Source organism: Takifugu flavidus, chromosome 1, assembly GCF_003711565.1.
Source record: "Takifugu flavidus isolate HTHZ2018 chromosome 1, ASM371156v2, whole genome shotgun sequence".
Lineage (NCBI taxonomy): Eukaryota > Metazoa > Chordata > Actinopteri > Tetraodontiformes > Tetraodontidae > Takifugu > Takifugu flavidus.
The window spans coordinates 15656981-15676306 of record NC_079520.1 but is presented as its reverse complement, the minus strand read 5'-3'; the positions used below and the strand labels follow the sequence as shown (position 1 = coordinate 15676306).

The 19326-nt window shown below is 42.3% G+C and overlaps 2 protein-coding genes across 2 annotated transcripts; one reads left to right on the top strand and one right to left on the bottom strand.

Moving 5' to 3' along the window:
* Positions 1 to 165: 165 nt before the first annotated feature.
* On the bottom strand, positions 166 to 7988 carry lgi1b (leucine-rich, glioma inactivated 1b). Its single transcript, XM_057028841.1, has 11 exons — positions 7839 to 7988; positions 7359 to 7757; positions 7201 to 7272; positions 6447 to 6518; positions 6077 to 6148; positions 4327 to 4398; positions 3133 to 3302; positions 2883 to 3047; positions 2532 to 2752; positions 1795 to 2041; positions 166 to 1669 (listed from the first exon to the last, which is right to left on the bottom strand). The coding sequence occupies exons 2-11, from the start codon at positions 7550 to 7552 to the stop codon at positions 1311 to 1313; spliced, it is 1644 nt and encodes a 547-aa protein (XP_056884821.1). The 5' UTR covers positions 7553 to 7757; positions 7839 to 7988; the 3' UTR covers positions 166 to 1310.
* An 864-nt stretch (positions 7989 to 8852) lies between these two features.
* On the top strand, positions 8853 to 18502 carry fra10ac1 (FRA10A associated CGG repeat 1). Its single transcript, XM_057028847.1, has 14 exons — positions 8853 to 8954; positions 9389 to 9468; positions 9619 to 9711; positions 10165 to 10210; positions 10312 to 10388; positions 10492 to 10575; positions 10697 to 10781; positions 11743 to 11788; positions 16077 to 16190; positions 16432 to 16474; positions 16890 to 17008; positions 17131 to 17178; positions 17628 to 17712; positions 18323 to 18502. Exons 1-14 carry the CDS (start codon positions 8937 to 8939, stop codon positions 18363 to 18365), a joined length of 981 nt encoding a protein of 326 aa, XP_056884827.1. The 5' UTR covers positions 8853 to 8936; the 3' UTR covers positions 18366 to 18502.
* The last annotated feature ends 824 nt before the right edge of the window (positions 18503 to 19326 follow it).

Here is a 19326-nt window from a genome sequence, read left to right as displayed (position 1 = left end):
TGAATTAAACCCTGCGGAAGGGATTCGTGTCTGGGATTTAAGATCAGGGTTGCTGTAGATAACTTTAACATGAATTCAAATCCATGGGTAATTAAAGCGAAACATACAACACAGTTGATATACTTTAAAAAGCCAGTAATTGGAATTAAAGTTTATCAACTCACATTATTTGATTTTTTTATGATTATTTTTATTTTAAACGCAACACGGAAAATGGCACATAACAACATGAAGAAGAAAAGGGTAAAATTCTAACTAAATTACACTGATTAAGTCTTAACACACCTTTTCCAGGTTTAACAACATTTAATGTGGTGGTCTTTTTTTCTTCTTTTTTTTAAATTAGCTAGTAAAATTGTAGATCTAAAATACAAAACAATGAGCCATCTAGGTAAACATACAAATCAATGTCAGAGAGACAGATTTACACAGTTTTTTTTTCCCTTTTTTTTTTTTTTTTTTTTTTTATGTAAACATATTTGGCAAGTTGTTGCCAGTGACGTTGTTGCCTGTCACAATAAGAGGACCTTGTGAATGCACAGGTGCTAGGTGGCCGACAGCGCTCAGCTTTTTAGCTGCGGAGTAAAGACAACAATGGTTTTTGTCACTGAGGGAGAAAAGGGGCAAAAGTGCAGTGAAAGAGGGAGGGCGAGGTGACACAGTGGGATGCTTCTAGCGAGTCATTCATCAGGAATCAATACTATGAATGTATGGATCATGCACACAGTCTTGTTTAACCAATGCCTGTGTGTTGTTGGTTTTTTGTTTTTCATATTTCCACTTGTTTACAGTGTTAAGACTCAAATGCCACATCAGTATTCATCACTCATTAAAAATAATTCTTTAACATTAATGGATGTATGTATTCCATGCTGAGTAATGCAGTGTGTGCTCCCCTTCAGCCCGTTTACATGAAGATGTGAGGGTCACAAACTCAGGCCTCTTGTCTCTTGTCCCTTTTCATTTCAGTACATATTCCTCCACATACTAATTATGATGTATAGTCACATTTTTGCCTGTTGTAAAAGATAGTCGTTTCGCTTTTTGAACAGAATTGTGTTTTTCCAATAGGTAAAGAATAAATGTATTCCCAAAAATGGGACTGATTTTATTAAGCATGGATGAATTAATTCAAAGCAGCTGCAACAGGCCCCTGAACTTGTTAAAATGACTGAAATTTGTCACCATATGCACTGAGACAAAGTCAAACGCAATCCAAAGACTAAATAATAGACACTAATCTTTGGAATTCCTTTTTAGGCTGAAATTGCTGGTGGGTTCTAATTCAGAAACGTCAAATAAAAATCATCTCAGAAGGTTGAATTGCTCAAATCAATGATGAGGTGCTCATATATCTGGGTTTTCCCCTTGAAACTGGAGGCGAGCAGGAACACCCGGCTGTCGACAAAAAGCACAGAAAATGAACGAGGTGCCTGAATGTTCAGCTCCTGAGAGGGGACAAACTGGCCCTTCTTGGCATCCCACTGGTAGACCTGTGTCAGCGAATAATCGCTGCCCAGGATGGCATACTGCCATTTGCCAATGGAGACGGGCTGAAAGACCATAGAGCCGCGGGAGGGGAAAGTCTGCAGCTCTTTGAACATGGCGCCATCCCAGCGCATTACCTTGGAGTCTCCAATGAATCTCGTCAAGCAAATGAAGAGCTCACCTAGACAGACAGGAAAGGTTGATGGTCATCCAGTACAGTACAAGATTCCAGCTGAGGAGTGATTTTTGTGCAGCATAGTGATCATTTAATCAATCCTAATGTTGCTCCACTGCTGCAGCTCTCACCTTTCACATGAAAGTGTTTGACAGAGAAGACGTCCTCCATGTCCGGTATGTCTGTCCTGCGTTCAAACTGTTTCTGGCTTCTGTTCCACTGGTAGATGACGGGCCTCTGAGAGCTGCTGGACAAAATCAGGTGGGCTTTATTGGAGATCACCAAATATTCAACGTCCGTGTCCCGGTACCAGTGGTGGAGTGACTGGTGGGAGTAGAAGCCATTGCCATTCCATTTGTAGACAGTGGTGGAGCCGGCCTGCGTGGGAAATGTGAACAAAATGTCAAGAAGGATCCGGGAAAACAGGTTTAGGGTTTATTCAGCTTCAGGTGAGATTAGCGATAGCGATAGTAGAGCTCTGTTGCACGTTTGGGCAGATTTGGTCTATAACACTTTAATGACCCTCTTTGCCCATGCTGAGCACTTTCACAAGTTACAAACCTGTATTCGTTTGTTTTTCCAATCATGTAAAATTGAGTAGGAGGATAATAATTACGCACGGTGTGATAAAGAGTAATTTGTGAATCAATGTGTTGTTTTAGGAAACTTCTCTTTTGTGCCCCACATTTAAAATCCCGGCACAGTTGCCCTAAAAACGATGGCTGTAAGGATGTGACAGAGCAAGCTGGCAACACGCGGGTCCCTAAAACCTCAGCCTTGCAATAGGAAATGGCAGCGTGTCGTACACCATACAATGAGCAATGTGTCTCGAGCCTTTTCATGTAATAAGCAGGCAAAGGTCACTGACCTTAGAGCTGTCAGCGATCACAAAGTAAGACTCTCCTTCGATCATGAACGTCTCAATGTCGTTAGGTTTGCGAATCTTTAGAATGTCGATGTCCTGGATCTTGATGAACTTGTTGGCAGAAACGTCACGTTTATAAATGTGCGAACCCCCAAATAATTGGGCTACAATGACGAAGAGGTGGTTGTCGATCACCATGGGCTTGCAGACAACAGTGGATGTGCCTGGCGAAAAAACAGAGGAGAGAGCGCGTTGTGCCATGTTCTGTGAATATTCAGGGGCCATCATTGTGGGAAAGAGATTTACTACTGCCATCTTTTAAACAGCACATCCACTCCGCTCATTTGAACTCACTTTCAATGGTGTCATAAGTTCTAAAGGTCATCTCAACATGATCCCATTCCAGGAAGTTGCACGTCCCAGCGAATGGCTGGGCAAACACAACATACTGGTCCATACCAAAGGTGAAGGCCTCCACTGAGATTGACTCAAACTTCAGGGACTGATAGGAGGCAAACTCTAAAAAACAACAAGGTGACGCCAGTTCAGTGCAAAACATGAACCTTGAGATGGATAATATCACACCGTGGCTGAAACACCAGACCTGATGTGATGCAGTCAAAAGAGTGAGGCAGCAGGTCGTTGAGCCTCTTTCCCTGGTAGCTGGGCGGACCACTGCAGTAGATCTCATCCAACGTGGCGTTGGTGTGGTGCATCCACTCCACCAGCCATTTAAGCTTGCAATCGCAAATCAGGTTGTTGCCACGAAGATCTCTACATTCATGGGTGGATGAGACATGGGTGTTCACTGATAATCTTCATGATAAAATACCCACAAATGATGCATTATGTCTGTTTGGTTTGTGCTTAGTGTCCAATCACTTTACATCACTTCATCTCCTGCAGCAGAGCCTCATCTCCATCATTTATTTACTCTCCTGACATTTTGCCATTACGTCAAGGGTCTACCTTCAGAAGCCCTCTTTTCTACAGCACAACCTTACAATAATATCATTTTGTCATTATTTACAGTTAGAAAATAATGTCAAAAGGAGATTATTCTGCACCTTTGTCTTTGTTTTGTTGTTATTTCACCTGTATTTTACCAGGAACAGGTTCTTAGCAAAAGGTACACCTGAATCCAAGAGACAGCCACACATCCAGTAAGGAAACAACAATGAAGTCAAAAGCAACACAAAAAACACTAGTATATAAAGAGACCAGTAGGGAAGTCAACACAACAGGCTGTTACTTGCTGCAACAAAAGGAAAGGAATTTTGCCCAGAACCAATACAGACATTTGGAATAGACTACAGTAATGATGTCAGTGGCTCTCACGTGATAGTTATTATGGGGAGGGTGCAAGAGGTTGGAGAGATATTGATATTGTTTTCCCTAGTAGAGTCTCATAGACAGGTAGACGCCAGTGATGAAGCCAGGGAAGGCGGAAAAACTTGTTGGTTCATACAGATCACAACAGTGGGTGAGAAAAGGCATCGGGGGCAAAAAGGAGAGCTGATTGGTGGAGAGCATCCAGTCTGTTAAGGGCACACTTGGAGGCCATTTTATAGATGTCATCAATGTAATCACACATAGGCAGTATGGTCACTATGGACTAGAGCATGTTATATGCCTCATCAAGGTAAAGGAACCCCAATCAGGCCCAAACCTTGGCCTGCAGGGTATTGATGTAAAACTCAAAAGAGAGTGAATGGTCCAACAAGAAACTCCAGTAAAACAATGGAATCCACCAGCGTAAGTGACGATAATTAAATGATACGGTTAGATGTTAACTCACACTTTAGTCAAAGCCTCCATGCCACTGAAAACATCTCTGGGCAGCGTTTCCAAGTTGTTGTAAGCCAGACTCCTAATGAATAAAAAGGAGACTAGTACACACAGTCATCACATCATAGGCAATCTCATGTAGTAACGCCCTGAAAACAGATATTGCAAAAAAACAAATACAAAAATGTTACATCAGTAGGAGAGAAAGGGGATACATGGGGCACAGACATCCATTTGTTAGGAATATTTCACTCCCTCGATGCTGGCTGCAGGGCTGAATCACAGTTTTCTACTTTTTAGCTGACATCCACTCTGAGACTGTGGATCGGGATGAGCAAAGATAGCTCTGCGTGCTGTGAAATCCAGCCAACCAGGACAGTGCCCTGCAGACATTAGATTTGCAAGCAAAGCGCTGAACTTCAAACCAGAAAAAAGATGAAACTGAAATAAAATTGTGGCATGAACTCATGAAAGCTGCATTATTTATCTGAGAGTGAGTTTTTTGGAGGGAGGAAGAGAGCCAGCAAGAGAGCAAGAGAGCACACTTTCCCCTGAGACGGGACTGGAGCTGTAGAGTGGGCATCTCTGCCTGTGCCATCTAAAAAATGTATTTATTCTCTGTAATGCTGTAATAACCTCCCCCATGCTGGGAGATATGGCTGCATGCCAATATATGTGTTTTAAATCTAACATTAGCATTAACATTATTTTAATATTAGCTTTAACATGGAAGTCTCTGGAAACTCACTGTGAGTTCTCACTTCCTTGGATGACAGCCTCCTCTATGTCACAAGCCAAATGTCCTCTGGCAAAATAAGCATGAATCTCAAGCCATAAGCTTTGAACTCTGCCAAAATTTCTATTTTTCTGCAAGGGCATGCAGCAGCAGAGAGATCAGGTGACTTTTGTGAAGATGAAGAGAATGATTGTGCCAGTTGCAATGGGACTCTATTCCCTCTCCCCCCTTTGTCCAGGCTAAGTGAAATGCAGGGATAAGACAGTCAAAGGTGCTGAAGTGTGCTGCCCTCCCTCCCAAACAGGACTGCAATGACTGCAGTGCTATCCAGGAAGCCCCAAACACCTTCCTTTCGTCTTTGCTAAAGGAAAAGAGAATTTATCATCTTGTCTTGTGGATCGTCGTATTTTCTGCATCTGATAAACAATTCTCTCACCATTATGATCAAGGCAAAAATTAGTTGCAGGGTCTTTTCTGGCTTCAGGCACTCTCAGGGGTATGTTTTACATCAATATGATCCTTTAAAATTACTTAGCTTATTTTTCCATCTTTTAAAACCTCCTTCCATTATTGCCACATGTTTAACAACACGTGCATTAAGAAAGTGTGTTTGTGTACAGGGCTGCACAAATGGCAAAATGTGTTTGGGACCTCACAGTGACTCTGTGTAAGGTTACAGTACATTTATTTTTAGCTTTGACCTGCCACTACTTAACTTTTAGCAGGCAAAGTAAGTTGAGAATGTGCAAACACGTTTATGTAAAATGTTTCTTAATTCTATTAGTACCAGCCCACAGTAAGCAAGCTGCCTCCCATTCAGGTTATTATTTTTAATATCCATGCCCTTGAGACATGAGGTTACTGACACTTCAGTCAGTCATCTTGGACATCAGCACTGACAGCAGTGCCTCTGCTCACCTTTGGAAAGACGCTAAGGAGGAAAACTGATGTATAGATTAAATGGGGATGTTTCAATATCACTTAGCTCTCCCACAGAGGACGGAAGATCACAGATCATACTCACAGGTGTAGCAGCCCCTTCAGGCCCCGGAACGCATTTGGGGATATGGATGCAATTTTGTTATTTTCAATAAATCTGGAAAAGGAAGAAACAAACCAACTCAATTTGGTATTCCTCTTGCCCATTCACTCAGGTATCTGAATACTTGCTTTGATCTGTTCAGTGATGCAGCTGGCCCTGATTTTATCTCTGGTGTTCAGATACTGACAGTCTGTCCAGCTTTGTAGGTACTGGCAGTGGCAACTCAACTGTTACAAGCTGTCAACACAAATTCTGGAATTCGTGTGTGTGTGTGTGTGTGTGTGTGTGTGTGTGTGTGTGTGTGTGTGTGTGTGTGTCTCACTCTTTGGGCTGAAAATGGATAAATACGTACAGATATTCAAGATGTGGTAAACCCATGAATGCATCTTCATCAATGAAATCAAAAGAATTCCCAGTGAACAGTCTGTGGAAAAAATAATTGTAATATAGTTATAACTCATCATAAATGTTAAATTATTGTGAGTTTAGTCCCAAACACAGCAGACCACAGTCTTTCACCATATCTGCCCACTTTAAGAGACAAGAATAAACCAGGAATTGGGGCTCTCCTCCTACATGTTTTCATAAAATGAAGAAAAAATGGATACCTCCACCTACATGTAAATGAATCACCCTTTAAACCAGCAACAGCAGCCCATAATATGTTCTTTTACACACTTTATACAGGAAAATTGCTTTATGTATGATTCCGTCACAAGGATAATCCCAAACAGTTATCATCTCTGGATGTTTTAGAACTCTAATTATACTTTACTTCCCTGTTTGATCATCATAATCTCTCGCTTTTTTTGCAAGAGGATAAAAATTCTGCCCCCTCCTCCAGCAAGCACAGTTAGCTCCTCTCCCCCAGCCCCCGCTGGTAACCATGTGGTCTATTGCATAATCCTGGCAGCATCATTGGGAAGGCTGCACCTTCGAATTTGCATATTAGCCTCCATACCCCCCCCACCCCCCTCATTGTTTAGATAGATAGATAGATAGATAGATAGATAGATAGATAGATAGATAGATAGATAGATAGAGATAGATAGATAGATAGATAGATAGATAGATAGATAGATAGATAGATAGATAGATAGACTCACAGGAGCTGCAGGACAGGTGTGTGAACAAAGCTTCCTCCAGTAATTCCACTGAATCCAGTCTTAACAAATGAGCTAAAGGATTAAATAGAGGACGAATTAAAGACACCTCTGAGCATCATCACACAAAAGTTCATTCTTCCAGGCTGCAGGAAACTTACAGTGAAACGACATCAGGGGGGAAAGTGTGAGGCACAGATCTAACATTCTCACACAAAGCGTTATCTTTGGTGCAGGTGCATCCAAAAGGGCATCTGGGTTGCCTCACTCTCAGTCCATCCGCTGATATCACGCTCACAGCGATGACCAGGAACGGGAGCGTCCGCCCTCTCCATCCTCTGTCCGACAGTCCCATTCCTTCTGTCACGGTCGTCACTCGTGCGCATGCAACCTCTCGCAAAATCAATCTACTGCAATATTGGTTAATATAAAGGTTTCTTAGTGGTATAAAAATACTTCGCTACCTTGTTTCTTTCGATGATCGCAGCTTGTGTCGCTATGCTCTGATGTAGACTCGCGTATCTGCTCTTTGCGTCTGGCACCGCTCCTCCGGATTGGTTCTGCAAGGCGCACGATTCCACATGCGGGACAGGCGAGACATAAGAAGACCGAGGGATTTTTTTGTCATGCAAATGATTTACCTCAGCCTGGAAAACAAACCGCACTGCTGCAGATTAGTCTAGATGTGCGGTTGAATTTCAAAATAAGTTCTTGGAAAGGATTGAATGAGTTAAAGGAAGAAAACGGATTTGTGTGGGAAATAAAGAGATTGAAAGAAACACAGACAGATAGAAGAGAGGGGGAGAGGCCCCAAGGTGCGCATTTACTTTATCAGCAGTCCCAGCCATTATTTATGTGCACTTTAGAGGCGCATAATAGGATGCAGCTATTCATGAGCCTCAGATGCACCTGCCTCAGTCACTCTGGGTCCTTTCTTCCCTGCTACTACCATAATGACATTAACTGTGAAAGATGAGTTTAAAAGCCCAAGGGCCATATGGTTAAAGTGAATATCTTTACTTAGCCTACGTCACCACCAAAAGATAAAGACATGGTGGGTGAACACGTCTCACTCTCAAATTTACAGGCCATTTTTTCTTTCACCAACAAAAGAACAATTTATCCTCCTCTCACTTCTTTCTTTTCATCTAGTCTTTTTGTGGTGACGCTTGGAAAAGTCAGGAAACGCATGCACGGTTGTTCCAAGACGGAGCCGAACTTTCACCCCTACCACCATAAAATCCGAACACATGAAAGATAAAGAAACATTAAACGACGCTTATTTCCTATCTGGATGAAGATCAAACGCGCCTCTGATGTCTAATCTAACACAGTCCAAAATGAAAGAAGTCATCATGTCTGTCACGATGACTAATGTCGCATATTGAAAACAATATTTTTTTTAAAATTAATAATTGCAAGCATGAAACCATAACGGATGAACATAGTGAAAGGACAATTAGCTCATAAATTGAAACCTAACATCAGTTTCTTGGCCTCACAAAGGTCTAAAAGGTTGATATACCCAAAACAAAATTAGAATCACGGCTCTGTTGGTACTTAATATTTATGACAAAAGATACAAAGACAATGGCCTATTTTCAGCTTTTCTGCGCAGATCTCTGAATAATTCATGACCCTAAAGTAAACGTCATCATCCTGCGATGTAGTGCCTGCGTCATCAAGTAGAGACGACTTGTCGTTTTGAAAATATTTTGCTGAGAGTGGTGTACAACGACATGGATAGTCTAGTGAAGGTAACGAAAGTCGTTTTTAAAAGCACTCGTGTGCCGAAGAGCATTTGGATATACGTTAATTACAAATTGTACGAAGGAAGTAGCCCATTTCTTTGCAAATCTTTACATGGAGACAGTAGTAGAGCTAAATTTCTTTTACCTGCCTTGTTTTAAACTCCCCTTTTCATAGCCCAAATATAAAAGACACACTCTATGGCTGCTCCTCCCTGTGGCTTTAAATATAAAAACTAGGTTTATGTATATATATATTTGTTTATTTTTTTATTTTATTTTTTGCGTTAAGACGTCATCAACGCTGTAGGTCGATTATGACGCAGTTTTTCCCACCAGTAGTCTGATATAATAAACACATATCTACTACAAAATTTAAAGCATTTCATGTTGTCATAGAAGATGGTGCATTTGAGTAAAATTGTAGATTTCTGTGTCCTCAGGTGCACGCAGGTGGCGGCGGATACGACTCTGATTTCAGTGATGATAATGAAGGAGAGTCTTCCGAAATAACACTGAAAAGGTACAATTAAAGTTCTAGAGTCTCAGTAACTTCTCTTTTATTATATGGAGAAAAACTTAACACCGAAACAAGAACTGTTACAATTGAACTGACTGTAGACTGGCTCCTGTGTTATGACATTAACTTTCTGACTATTCGTGTCTTTGTGAGGAAACATGAGGAGGAAATTTTACAGAAACCTTTCCAGAAGGATCGCCACTCAAAGGTGGCCCATCGGAGTTTACACTGCAGTGAACTGGACAGGTGAAGTACATTACACTCATTATAAAATGCTTTTCTATTCCTAAAGAGAATAAGTATCCCCCCCCCCCCACAAATTAAAATGACTACATAGAGAGCGGGAATAAAAACCCATTAATACATCACTGCACTACATTACACATTGGACTGTGTATCTCCAGTTATAGTAGCAATTTATGATCCCAAAATCAAGATTACTTGGAATTATGATTTTCTGAGATGTCATTGGTCTCATTTTTGGTTCACCTTTTATACAAGTAGGGAATTTAGTGAGACCAAAGTATGTCATGTCAGATGTAAAATTCCAATGTTTAGGTGCTTATTTCATATATTGCCACAGTCAGACACTGGAAAGGGTTGTTTTCTATGATTTTGTCATTTCTAAGTTACATATCTTAACTGTTTGTCCTGTGGAGTGTGTGTATACTCATGTAATGTTGTGTTTATTGTTTTTAGAGAGGAAGCGAGGAACAGAAGAGCCCACCTGATATCTTTAAATGCTGTATCCTGCTGTTTTTTTGTTTTTTGTTGAGATTCTGAAAGTTTCAGATGGTTTTGAAGTTCACAGTCATAGAGATACTTACCTTAAGCAGATGCCATCAGTTTGAGCGGCATAAGAAGTTTGTCGCTGACTACATCCTATATTATGGAGGAAACATGGCTGACTTCAAACGCGCCACGTAAGCATACGGTCTCACACAATCCTATCTGATTGTGTTTGCAGTAACAACACGTGTGTGTTGTTTCACTCATTAAACCCACTCATGCTGCTCCTCCTGTCAGAGCCAAAGACAGAACGGATCATGATGTGCTGCGCGAAAACCACCGATTCCTCTGGAAGGACGAGGATGAGGAAGACATGACATGGTAACCATTTAGAGTCAACTAGAGGCTTCTCATCCTGTCTTTAATCCTTACTGAGAGTATTTGTCTACAGTTGTTGCAGATGATTCCACCTTTATTCCTTTTTGGATTTATCCTGTTGTAGGGAAAAAGAGCTCGCCAAAAAGTACTACGACAAGCTTTTTAAGGAGTACTGCATAGCTGACCTCAGCAGATTCAAGGAAAACAAGGTGGGAAATAGAACATCTAAAGACGTTAACTGTAACAGTGAAACGGCAAAAATGGAACCAATGGGCTTTTTAAACTGTTGTTATGAAGCAGTGGTGAAATGATCAATATATCGTTTCAAAAGATATGTTGTTCTATGGTATTTAGAAGCTGCGTCTCTATATCCCCGCAAAAATTGAAAGCTAAATCAGTGTGCCTGAACTTCAAAAAGACTCCATTAGTAGCTGTGATGGTTTATAGGAAGTAGAAGTTGACCCGTCCCCCAGGAAGCTAATGTGCCAGCCATCAGAGCTGAGCCCATTTGGCTGGTTGTGACTATCTATCAAGGTGTCAGGAGGTCTGACTAACAGAGAAGGTGCTCGTCAGTCCCAAACACCAAAACCGCCTCCTAATTGTTTGAGGCAGCGCGACAGCGGAGATCAGTAGTTATGGTGCTCATCCCTCTGACGTGGTTAACACGTGCCAACAGGGAGGGGGGGTTGCATCACTCCTGACAAGGTCGGTCGGTTTCGATCAGACGTGACGAGTAATTGAGACCCAGTGACTTGCAGATGAAGTCACAGATGGAGAGAATGTGTGTGGGTGGGGGACGGGGGGTCTAAAAGCCTGTGCCATCAATAAATGCATCATCAGTTGATGTGTTATTCTACCTGTCAAATGGAGACACTGAATACACGCACCTCAGATAACATTTGAAGTAATCCAAGCAGCCAGGCCCAACAGGAAGGGAGATCTTTAACTTTTAGGTGCTTTTTAATTTTTATTTTTGGAAAATAATGGCTGGACTCAAGCAACGGGTTCAAAGTCAGACACAGATTTCTCTGATCGAAGCTATTCAAATTTGAGCCAATCCTGAGTGATTCACTGGGCGTGAATGCTACTGTTAGTGTGCCATAGTTATTGGAAGCTAATAAATGCGATATTTCTGACCTGATTGTCACATTTCAAATATGTGTCCAACAGTTTGGATTCCGATGGCGGACTGAGAATGAAGTCGTCTCTGGCAAAGGTACCGCGCTCCACTAAATTATCCTCATATTGACTTTTAGACTTACACTGTGTTTCTTTGCCAATGAATTTTTTTTACAACAATGTCCAAATTCCTTATGGTTTAATCATTTATATCTGTGAATTGATCTGGGTCAGGGGTCGGCAACCCAAAATGTTGTAAGAGCCATATTGGACCAAAAAAACAAGAAACAAATCTGTCTGGAGCCGCAAAAAAATTAAAAGCCTTATATAGGGCTTATAATAAAGGCAACACATGCTGTAAGTGTCTGTATTAGCTGTATTAGCCTACTTTCCAAATGATAATTAGGCTACAAATACATAATGAGCATTCATGATGAAATGTTTATTTTCCCCGCAGCGCATTCTGGAGAGAATGACGCACCACATGGCCACTCTGCTTTAAGTTTAACTTCATTATAATGAGATCTTGAAATTAAATATTTATTATTCACATTTATACTGCATTGGAAAACTTTAAGAATGATTGTCACGCCACTAGGGCGGCGCTAAAGAGCCGTGTGCGTTCCCAGAGCCGCGGGTTGTCGACCCCTGATCTGGATGAACAAATATATGAAAGCTTGTGCAGTCATCTTTACTTTAGCTGCTTAGAATGTTGTAAAAGCCATGTTATTTTTGTATGTTCTTGCATCCTATTGACAAAACCAATATAGCTGTATTTTTAATGCCAATGAGAGTATTTGTGTATTTATGTAATACTAACACTCACTCGAGAACACTGTCCAGCAGGTGGCGACACAGATGAATATAACTGACACTGCATTCACTCATGCGTGCTGGGATTCTCCTGACAGACACTCCATTATTAAAGACTGTTAAACAGATACGCCTCATTCCAACCATGTCGATTAATGGCCTTGTCGGAATGTCTTTACCATCAGCTATTTTACTGTCAACCCAGTTTTCCAGTTGTTTCTGTGTTTACTCACAATGTTGGGGGACGATTAATGGGCCTCGTTTGCATTAACGGTCGGCTCGCCCTTTTTCTTTTGCACACAAAGCAAAACCTGTTATCCCTGCACGTCATAATAGCTGAATTTGCCAGTTCAAATGGGTTTTAATTGCTCGGTATCAGTTCAACTCGTCAGATCTGTCCACAACTGAATCAGGAGCCAGGCATAGTTTCACAGCATTACCATGTTAATGAAGCAGGTCAATGCTTCCAAAAGTTGCAGCAAACACTGCCACGCACCCTCAATGTGTCAGAAAAAGATGAGTAAACCAATATATTGTTCCAGATTAAGAGTGTTTAATCCTAGTGTGACAGTTCAAGCCCTTTAGGAATACTCTACTGGACGCTGGATTAAATCAGGTCAGAGACACTTCACTTCAACTGTCACTGATGTGTTTACCTTAATGATTCCCCAGGAAATACTTAAGCACTATTTAGAGCACCGCACAATATCCTTTCCACAGAAATCAATACTAATCTCTTTTGCGAAGTGATGCCGCGTTCTCACTCAGAGGCGAAGACTTTTTTTAAAAAACGTTTGCCTTCCGCATTCCAAGTGACACCAGTATCAGAGTATTTGTAGGCCCAGGGTGTTGCACAGATGTACAAAAGTGAGAGTTAGCTCTCTTACGGTAGCTGGGTGTGTTGTTCCAGAGAGATTTGCCTTCTGTCTGTGCACATCAGGTCACGTCATGAAATCAGAATGAACACGAACTTTTATTTTCAATGCCGCGTAACAGACCATGCAGATTTGTTAACGCTCATGCTTCTGCAGCTATGTGCACACTGTAAACAGATAAATAAAAAAAAAACCACTTCAAATGCTGTTAATGATGCCTTTTACGGCCGGTGCCTTGCTCAAGGGCTGCTACTAGTGCACGCTCCTACCAACTATGTTGGGGAATAAAATAGGTGACCCTCAGGTTCCTGATCCAAGATCCAAACCAATGAGAATGAGAATGTGATAGAATAAGATAAAATGTGGAATTAATGGTTTAACAGAGCTGTACAGCAACACGGAGACTGTTTAGACGGTAACTTGCATGCATTTGTTGTCTGGATAACTGTTTGAAAATCTATCATTTATCTTCTAAAGAGCCACAAACAGATCTGATCTAAGTCAACATCAACGACAATGTTAAAATGTTCCTCGATCCGTCCACCTTTAGTGTACTTGTGGAGTTTAAGTGGCAGTTCAGGAGTGAATTAAGGTGTAAATGTCACCCTGACTACCCTCTGACGTATCCTGCACATGTTAATCATACACCCATCTGTGCTGCGCTGGATCGGTCCTGAGATTGGACTGCGGGTTGGAGGAATTAGTCGCTATTGACGTAGAAAGACAGGAGTTTCTCCTGGTAACAGGCTTACCCCCTTCATCCCAGTGCCAGCTCTTCTCACAGATCATGGGCAGCTCACGTGAGAGCTGAGGATACCCACACATTTACCAGAGAGCAGCTCATGTCCAGCCACTTCGCAGTACACCACCATTTCTAATAGCTTCCCTCTGATTAAAGTGGAAGGTGTTGGGCCCCTTTTTAAAAAAAAAAAAAAAAAAAGATAATGAAAATGCCTAGCAACAGATTTGTACTGATGGGTAGGCGAGGTGCCAGTTATTGACCTTATTTCACAAGCCTCACATGCTGGATTTAATTTACACATCTTTACTGATTTAACACCTTTACACAGAATTGATTGACTTGTGTGGGTGTGCGCGTGCAGGCGTCCGTGTGCGTGTGTGTGCGCGCGCAAAGGTGAGGACATCATTTTTGAGGACATTCTGTCTGGTAGTTGTGAGGGGCTCGGGATGGATTATGTTAATGAAAGTGCTCTCAAAGGTAGAAGTTGAACTGCCTGCCTGCCTGCCTGCCTGCCTGCCTGCCTGCCTGCCTGCCTGCCTGCCTGTCTGTCTGTCTGTCTGTCTGTCTGTCCGTCTGTCCGCCTGTCCGTCCGTCCGTCCGTCTGTCTGTCTGTCTGTCTGTGACTCACAGCTCACATCATCCCGTTGGCACAGTGATGACAAATGGCCTCATCCTCAGTCATCCTCAGTGACTGGGATAGGTCGGTAGAGAAGGGTAGCTTCTGTAGTTCTTTTATTTCAGACAAAGGTTGCATCAAGAAAAAGTGCACGTTGACTGAGACAACGTCAGTCGGTGATTCATTGCCATGTAGAATAGTTAACCACATATGCAGGGTAATTGAGTTGTAAATGACCAGCTTGTGTGCATATATATATATATGGAACAGTAATGAGATTTGGATCATCTTTACTTGGTGTTTTTTGGTAATGGTAAACTTTCAGTTATCAGAATACAAGAAGTGACCGTGTTACATCTTAAAAACAGTCCTGCCAATGCTACTTTTTAAGTCCTAACATATGCATGAATGTCATTCTTTTGAGCTCAGCCTCATTCTGGGTCTAGCTTCCGTTGCAAACTGATCTCTCCAGCACTTGAAAGGGAAGTCTTCCTCATGATCCAAGTGGCTCAAAGCTGTGTTTAAAGAGAATCTGTCAAAGGCAAGGTGAGGTCAGGGGAGGAAACACCACGATGCTCTGACGCACTACTTCTCTCTGACACCTGGGAGGAACCCTAAACACCGGATCAGTGCAGCCTTAAGCTCCTCTGGGGATCAGGTGTAGCAGCTGGGGTGTGCGGGTGGGGTCAAATTGTTAGGGGAATCCCCAACTGTTAATGTGTTTGGAGATCTTAAACACAATACATTACATCGGGCCGGCTCTACCTAATTTGGTGCCCTAGGTGCCCACTTACAATATAAGGACAACATTCATCTCACAACACTTCAACTTTAATATATGAGTAACAGTAACGTGAGTAAACTTTCAAGTAACTCTTCATTAACTAGCTGGCTTTCCTTGCAGCAAAGGTATCTGTGGTACCATCAAATGACAGACATCTGTAGTTGGTGTGTATAAGCACAAGTCCGTTTAACCACTCTTGTGACGCGGTGGATCTCAGAAATGTTTTCATCAGCTTCAGTGTGGAGGCCTTGCACTGGTAGGGTGGCAGCAAATGTTAGGGCTACACATCTATTAGGTCTCCTTCCTTCACTTTCCTCTCCTGGATGAAGCTAAGACTGATAAATTTATTGCTGTACAAGCGAAACAATTCTGCCCCTCCAACAGATGGCGCCCTAGGCAACCACGTTTAACGCTGGTCCTGTATTACATTTTGGTTTCCATAATATTGTAGATCTATTATACAACAAAAGCACCAATAAAAATAATGTTTAGTGTTTATTGTCAAGTGGACACACAGAAAGATGCCTAATCCATCTAAACCTTTTGGACTTCCAGGTCAGTTCCAGTGCGGAAACAAGCGCTGTGAGAACCAGGAGGGCCTAAAAAGCTGGGAGGTGAATTTTGCCTACGTGGAGCAGGGCGAGAAGAGAAACGCGCTGGTGAAACTCAGTAAATGCTCAGTATTTCCTATAGACGTCCTTACATGTGCTGATCTCAGTGGATCTACTGGTGTTAGGATGAACCAGGAGTTCCACAGGGTTTTGTCCTTGGTACTGATCATTGGTATATCTAGTTCCAGTTGGAGTTTTCAAACTTTCTCTAAGTACATTTATTCCAATTTGTATCTATATAAATTTGTGCTGACTAGAATAACTTGTTTGATATAACCTTGAATTTGTTTTCCTGCTAGGACTGTGTCCCGAGTGCTCCTTCAAACTTAACTATCACCACAAGTGAGTTTAACTTTCAATGTTTAAACTCGACACTTCAGTGTACCGAATTTAGTTAGATACTCACACTCACACTCACTCACTCACTCTGTCATATAAACACACACACACACACACACACACATCTTCACATTTATATCTTCATTTCAGCCTCCACAGACATTACACACTACCCATACATTATCCTTAAAATAACCTTAACCAAGGCCAGTAACCCCCAAAACAACCATGACCCTAAACCAAATTCTAACATGAACCTAAAACTCATGTCTCATCCCTTAAACAGCCCGTGGCTTTGTAGAGCCCAGCAAAATTGCCTCACACAACATGGCTCCACTTTGCTCATATGAGGCTCGGAGTAGTCAACATGTAGTGATGTGAGGTTTGTTCAGCTCAGAAAAATCTGCTTTATTTGTAGGAGGAAGGAAGTGAAAGCAAAGCCAAAGACTCAAGGTGAGGAGAACGAAAAGCCGTCACATAAGAAGAAGAAAAAGAGGAGGAAGAGCTCGTCTTCACACTCCAAGAAGCACAAACGAGGTACAGCGGCTGGCCTCTGACCCGGGCTCGAATTTAAAGGATAATCTCATCAGATTATAAAAGGAAAAGACAGCACTTTTTTTTAACTCATTTTTTATGGGCTGTTGTTTAACCCTCCACAGATCGCTCCTCCCCCAGCAGCTCAGAGGACTCCCAAGAGTCGGACAAAGGTAAGTTTCATAACCCTCGTGTTCACAGTCCTACCTCCCCTGGGTAAAGAGCAAACATTTCAGCCATCATCATGTGAGACCCTCGGCCTTCAGACCTTCATCCTCTGAAAATCCATGGTTCTCCCTGTGTTTAATCTTGTCCTCATTGTCCATAGTTAACAGTTGGTTTTGTCTCTATATTGCTTCCAACATGGTTACTTCTTACAATGCTAGCACCCACAGCCCCTTTTTGGCATGAGTGGCAGAAAGGGGATTGCTGAGTGTAGATGGATGGAGGGATGGATGATTGGACAGATAGATGGATGACATCACTGTTATGAGGGGCTACTTTTCTCCATTTGAATGTACCCAAACACGCTGCTGACACTAAAGCTGCATCGTCCATCGCTCCTCCTAGTTTTCCTTTTCTCCAAAGCATGATCTGCCTCTCTGTTGAACTCTTCCTGTAGAAGCCCCAGCCGGCGAGGAGCCAGAAGGCCAGTCAGAAGCCGACCACTGGCGAGGACCCGCTCCCGTTGTGGAGGAAAAGTCAAGGTGGGGCTAACTGCTAACGTGCATGTTAAACTGTAGCTGATAAGCTGCTGTAAGACCAGACAGTGAGGACAGGCTTTCGCACTTCGCCTGCCAACATTACAGGTCTCCATACACCAGAGTGCTGCATTTAGACCACTTAGACAGCCTCCACCAAGCTGCTGTGAACTGTCAGGAAAATCACTCAACCTTTAACCTTCCTCCCCTCACGCTCCTACTGACATTTTACTTTCCCTGGCAGCAACATCGGAAAGGTCAGCAGTAAGATGCAGCGTTGAGTCAAGCACACACGACTAAAACTCAGGCTGTTTTCATTTGGAAAAAATGTACTCTGCACGGTGTTAATTTATGTGTCTGACGTGTTCCCGTGAGGTGGGGATGAAAATGTCATTAAGCATTGAACACAAGCAGAATCAAGTTGGTACTGAGTCTCTCCAACAGTCGCTGTATGATGCATCGCACTAGGTGCTGCCTTCTCTTCTTTGGTTTGAAATGAAAGATATATTTCAGCAGCAGTCAGGGGGCACACATACAAAGCATTTAACAGCCTGTTTTAACACTGTGCATCACAGCAGCTAATATTCCTCTGATTTTCTGTGTTGTACCTGTCTAGGGAGGAGGAGTTTGACGAATACTTTGAAGACCTGTTTCTTTGACAGCAGCCCTGCTGCAACAGCGCTTCCTCCTGGGTTCTGCCGACATGAATCAAGTTCTACTCGAGTGTTGTGGCGGCCCTTTATAGTTGACTCTGTTTCAGCTCTGCTGCAGAAATAAACTTCATGTTTATCCAGTATGTCAGGCTTTGAATTCCATGTGTGTCGCCACACTTTTTAAGCCCAGTGTTTATGGAGGAAGATGAAAAACTGTCAAAAAAAGAGAACAGTTTCTGCTGCTTTGAACCCTGACTGATGATTTCTTGTCTAAAGTCCATGTGAGTGTCCCAACTTGCAGCAACTGAATTCCCTGTAGGATCTTTCATTGTAACTAGCCTCAGCTTCAGGGTTGTCTTGTTAACATTCTGTGAGCATTATGCCAGCCTAATATTAGCAGGATTGTTAGCATTGTCTTTAAAATACTGTTTTTGGTGTGAATACTGTTACTTTCTGTACTGAATTAGTATCTAGATCAAATTGTGTGCTACACGATAGGGATTAGCATGACCGGAGGCCTCAGATTGAGGCAGTGGACGCTTTCAGAGCAGGAAAGCGCGTGAGTTCAGGAGATTACCTTTTCTGGAAGTCTTAAATGAAGATATTTACAGGGTGATTCTCATCCCCAGCCCGTGGTGGGTAAAAACCGAAGCTGCCCCACCTTAAGCTGTTAACGCTGAATAAAGATTGACAGCCAGACCGTGTATGACTACCCCCCCCCCCTCCCCCCCGGTCAAACGGTCATGTTTATGCGTGACTTGACAGACTGAAGTGAGGAATAATAGGATTTGTTCTGTGTCGGCAAGTGTTTCATCTTTTTTGCTACAGCGCGCTACAGGCATTTGTCCTCCAGACCAAATTAATGCAGGTCAATAGATGATGATGATGATCATCATCATCATCACCATCGTCATGAAATCAAAAGGAGGAGAAACGCAGGATGTGGATCAACATGGTGACCAGACGA

Bases quoted from the DNA above. Each gene is read 5' to 3' on its own strand.
- fra10ac1 (XM_057028847.1), top strand. The intron at 9,469-9,618 runs GTACAATTAAAG...TGTCTTTGTGAG, and splicing joins TCCGAAATAACACTGAAAAG to GAAACATGAGGAGGAAATTT. The intron at 16,191-16,431 runs GTAAATGCTCAG...TTTTCCTGCTAG, and splicing joins AAACGCGCTGGTGAAACTCA to GACTGTGTCCCGAGTGCTCC.
- lgi1b (XM_057028841.1), bottom strand. From the start codon at position 7,552: ATGGGACTGTCGGACAGAGGATGGAGAGGGCGGACGCTCCCGTTCCTG. The intron at 6,149-6,446 runs GTACGTATTTAT...TTCCTTTTCCAG, and splicing joins TTACCACATCTTGAATATCT to ATTTATTGAAAATAACAAAA. The intron at 2,753-2,882 runs GTGAGTTCAAAT...TTTTTTCGCCAG, and splicing joins AACTTATGACACCATTGAAA to GCACATCCACTGTTGTCTGC.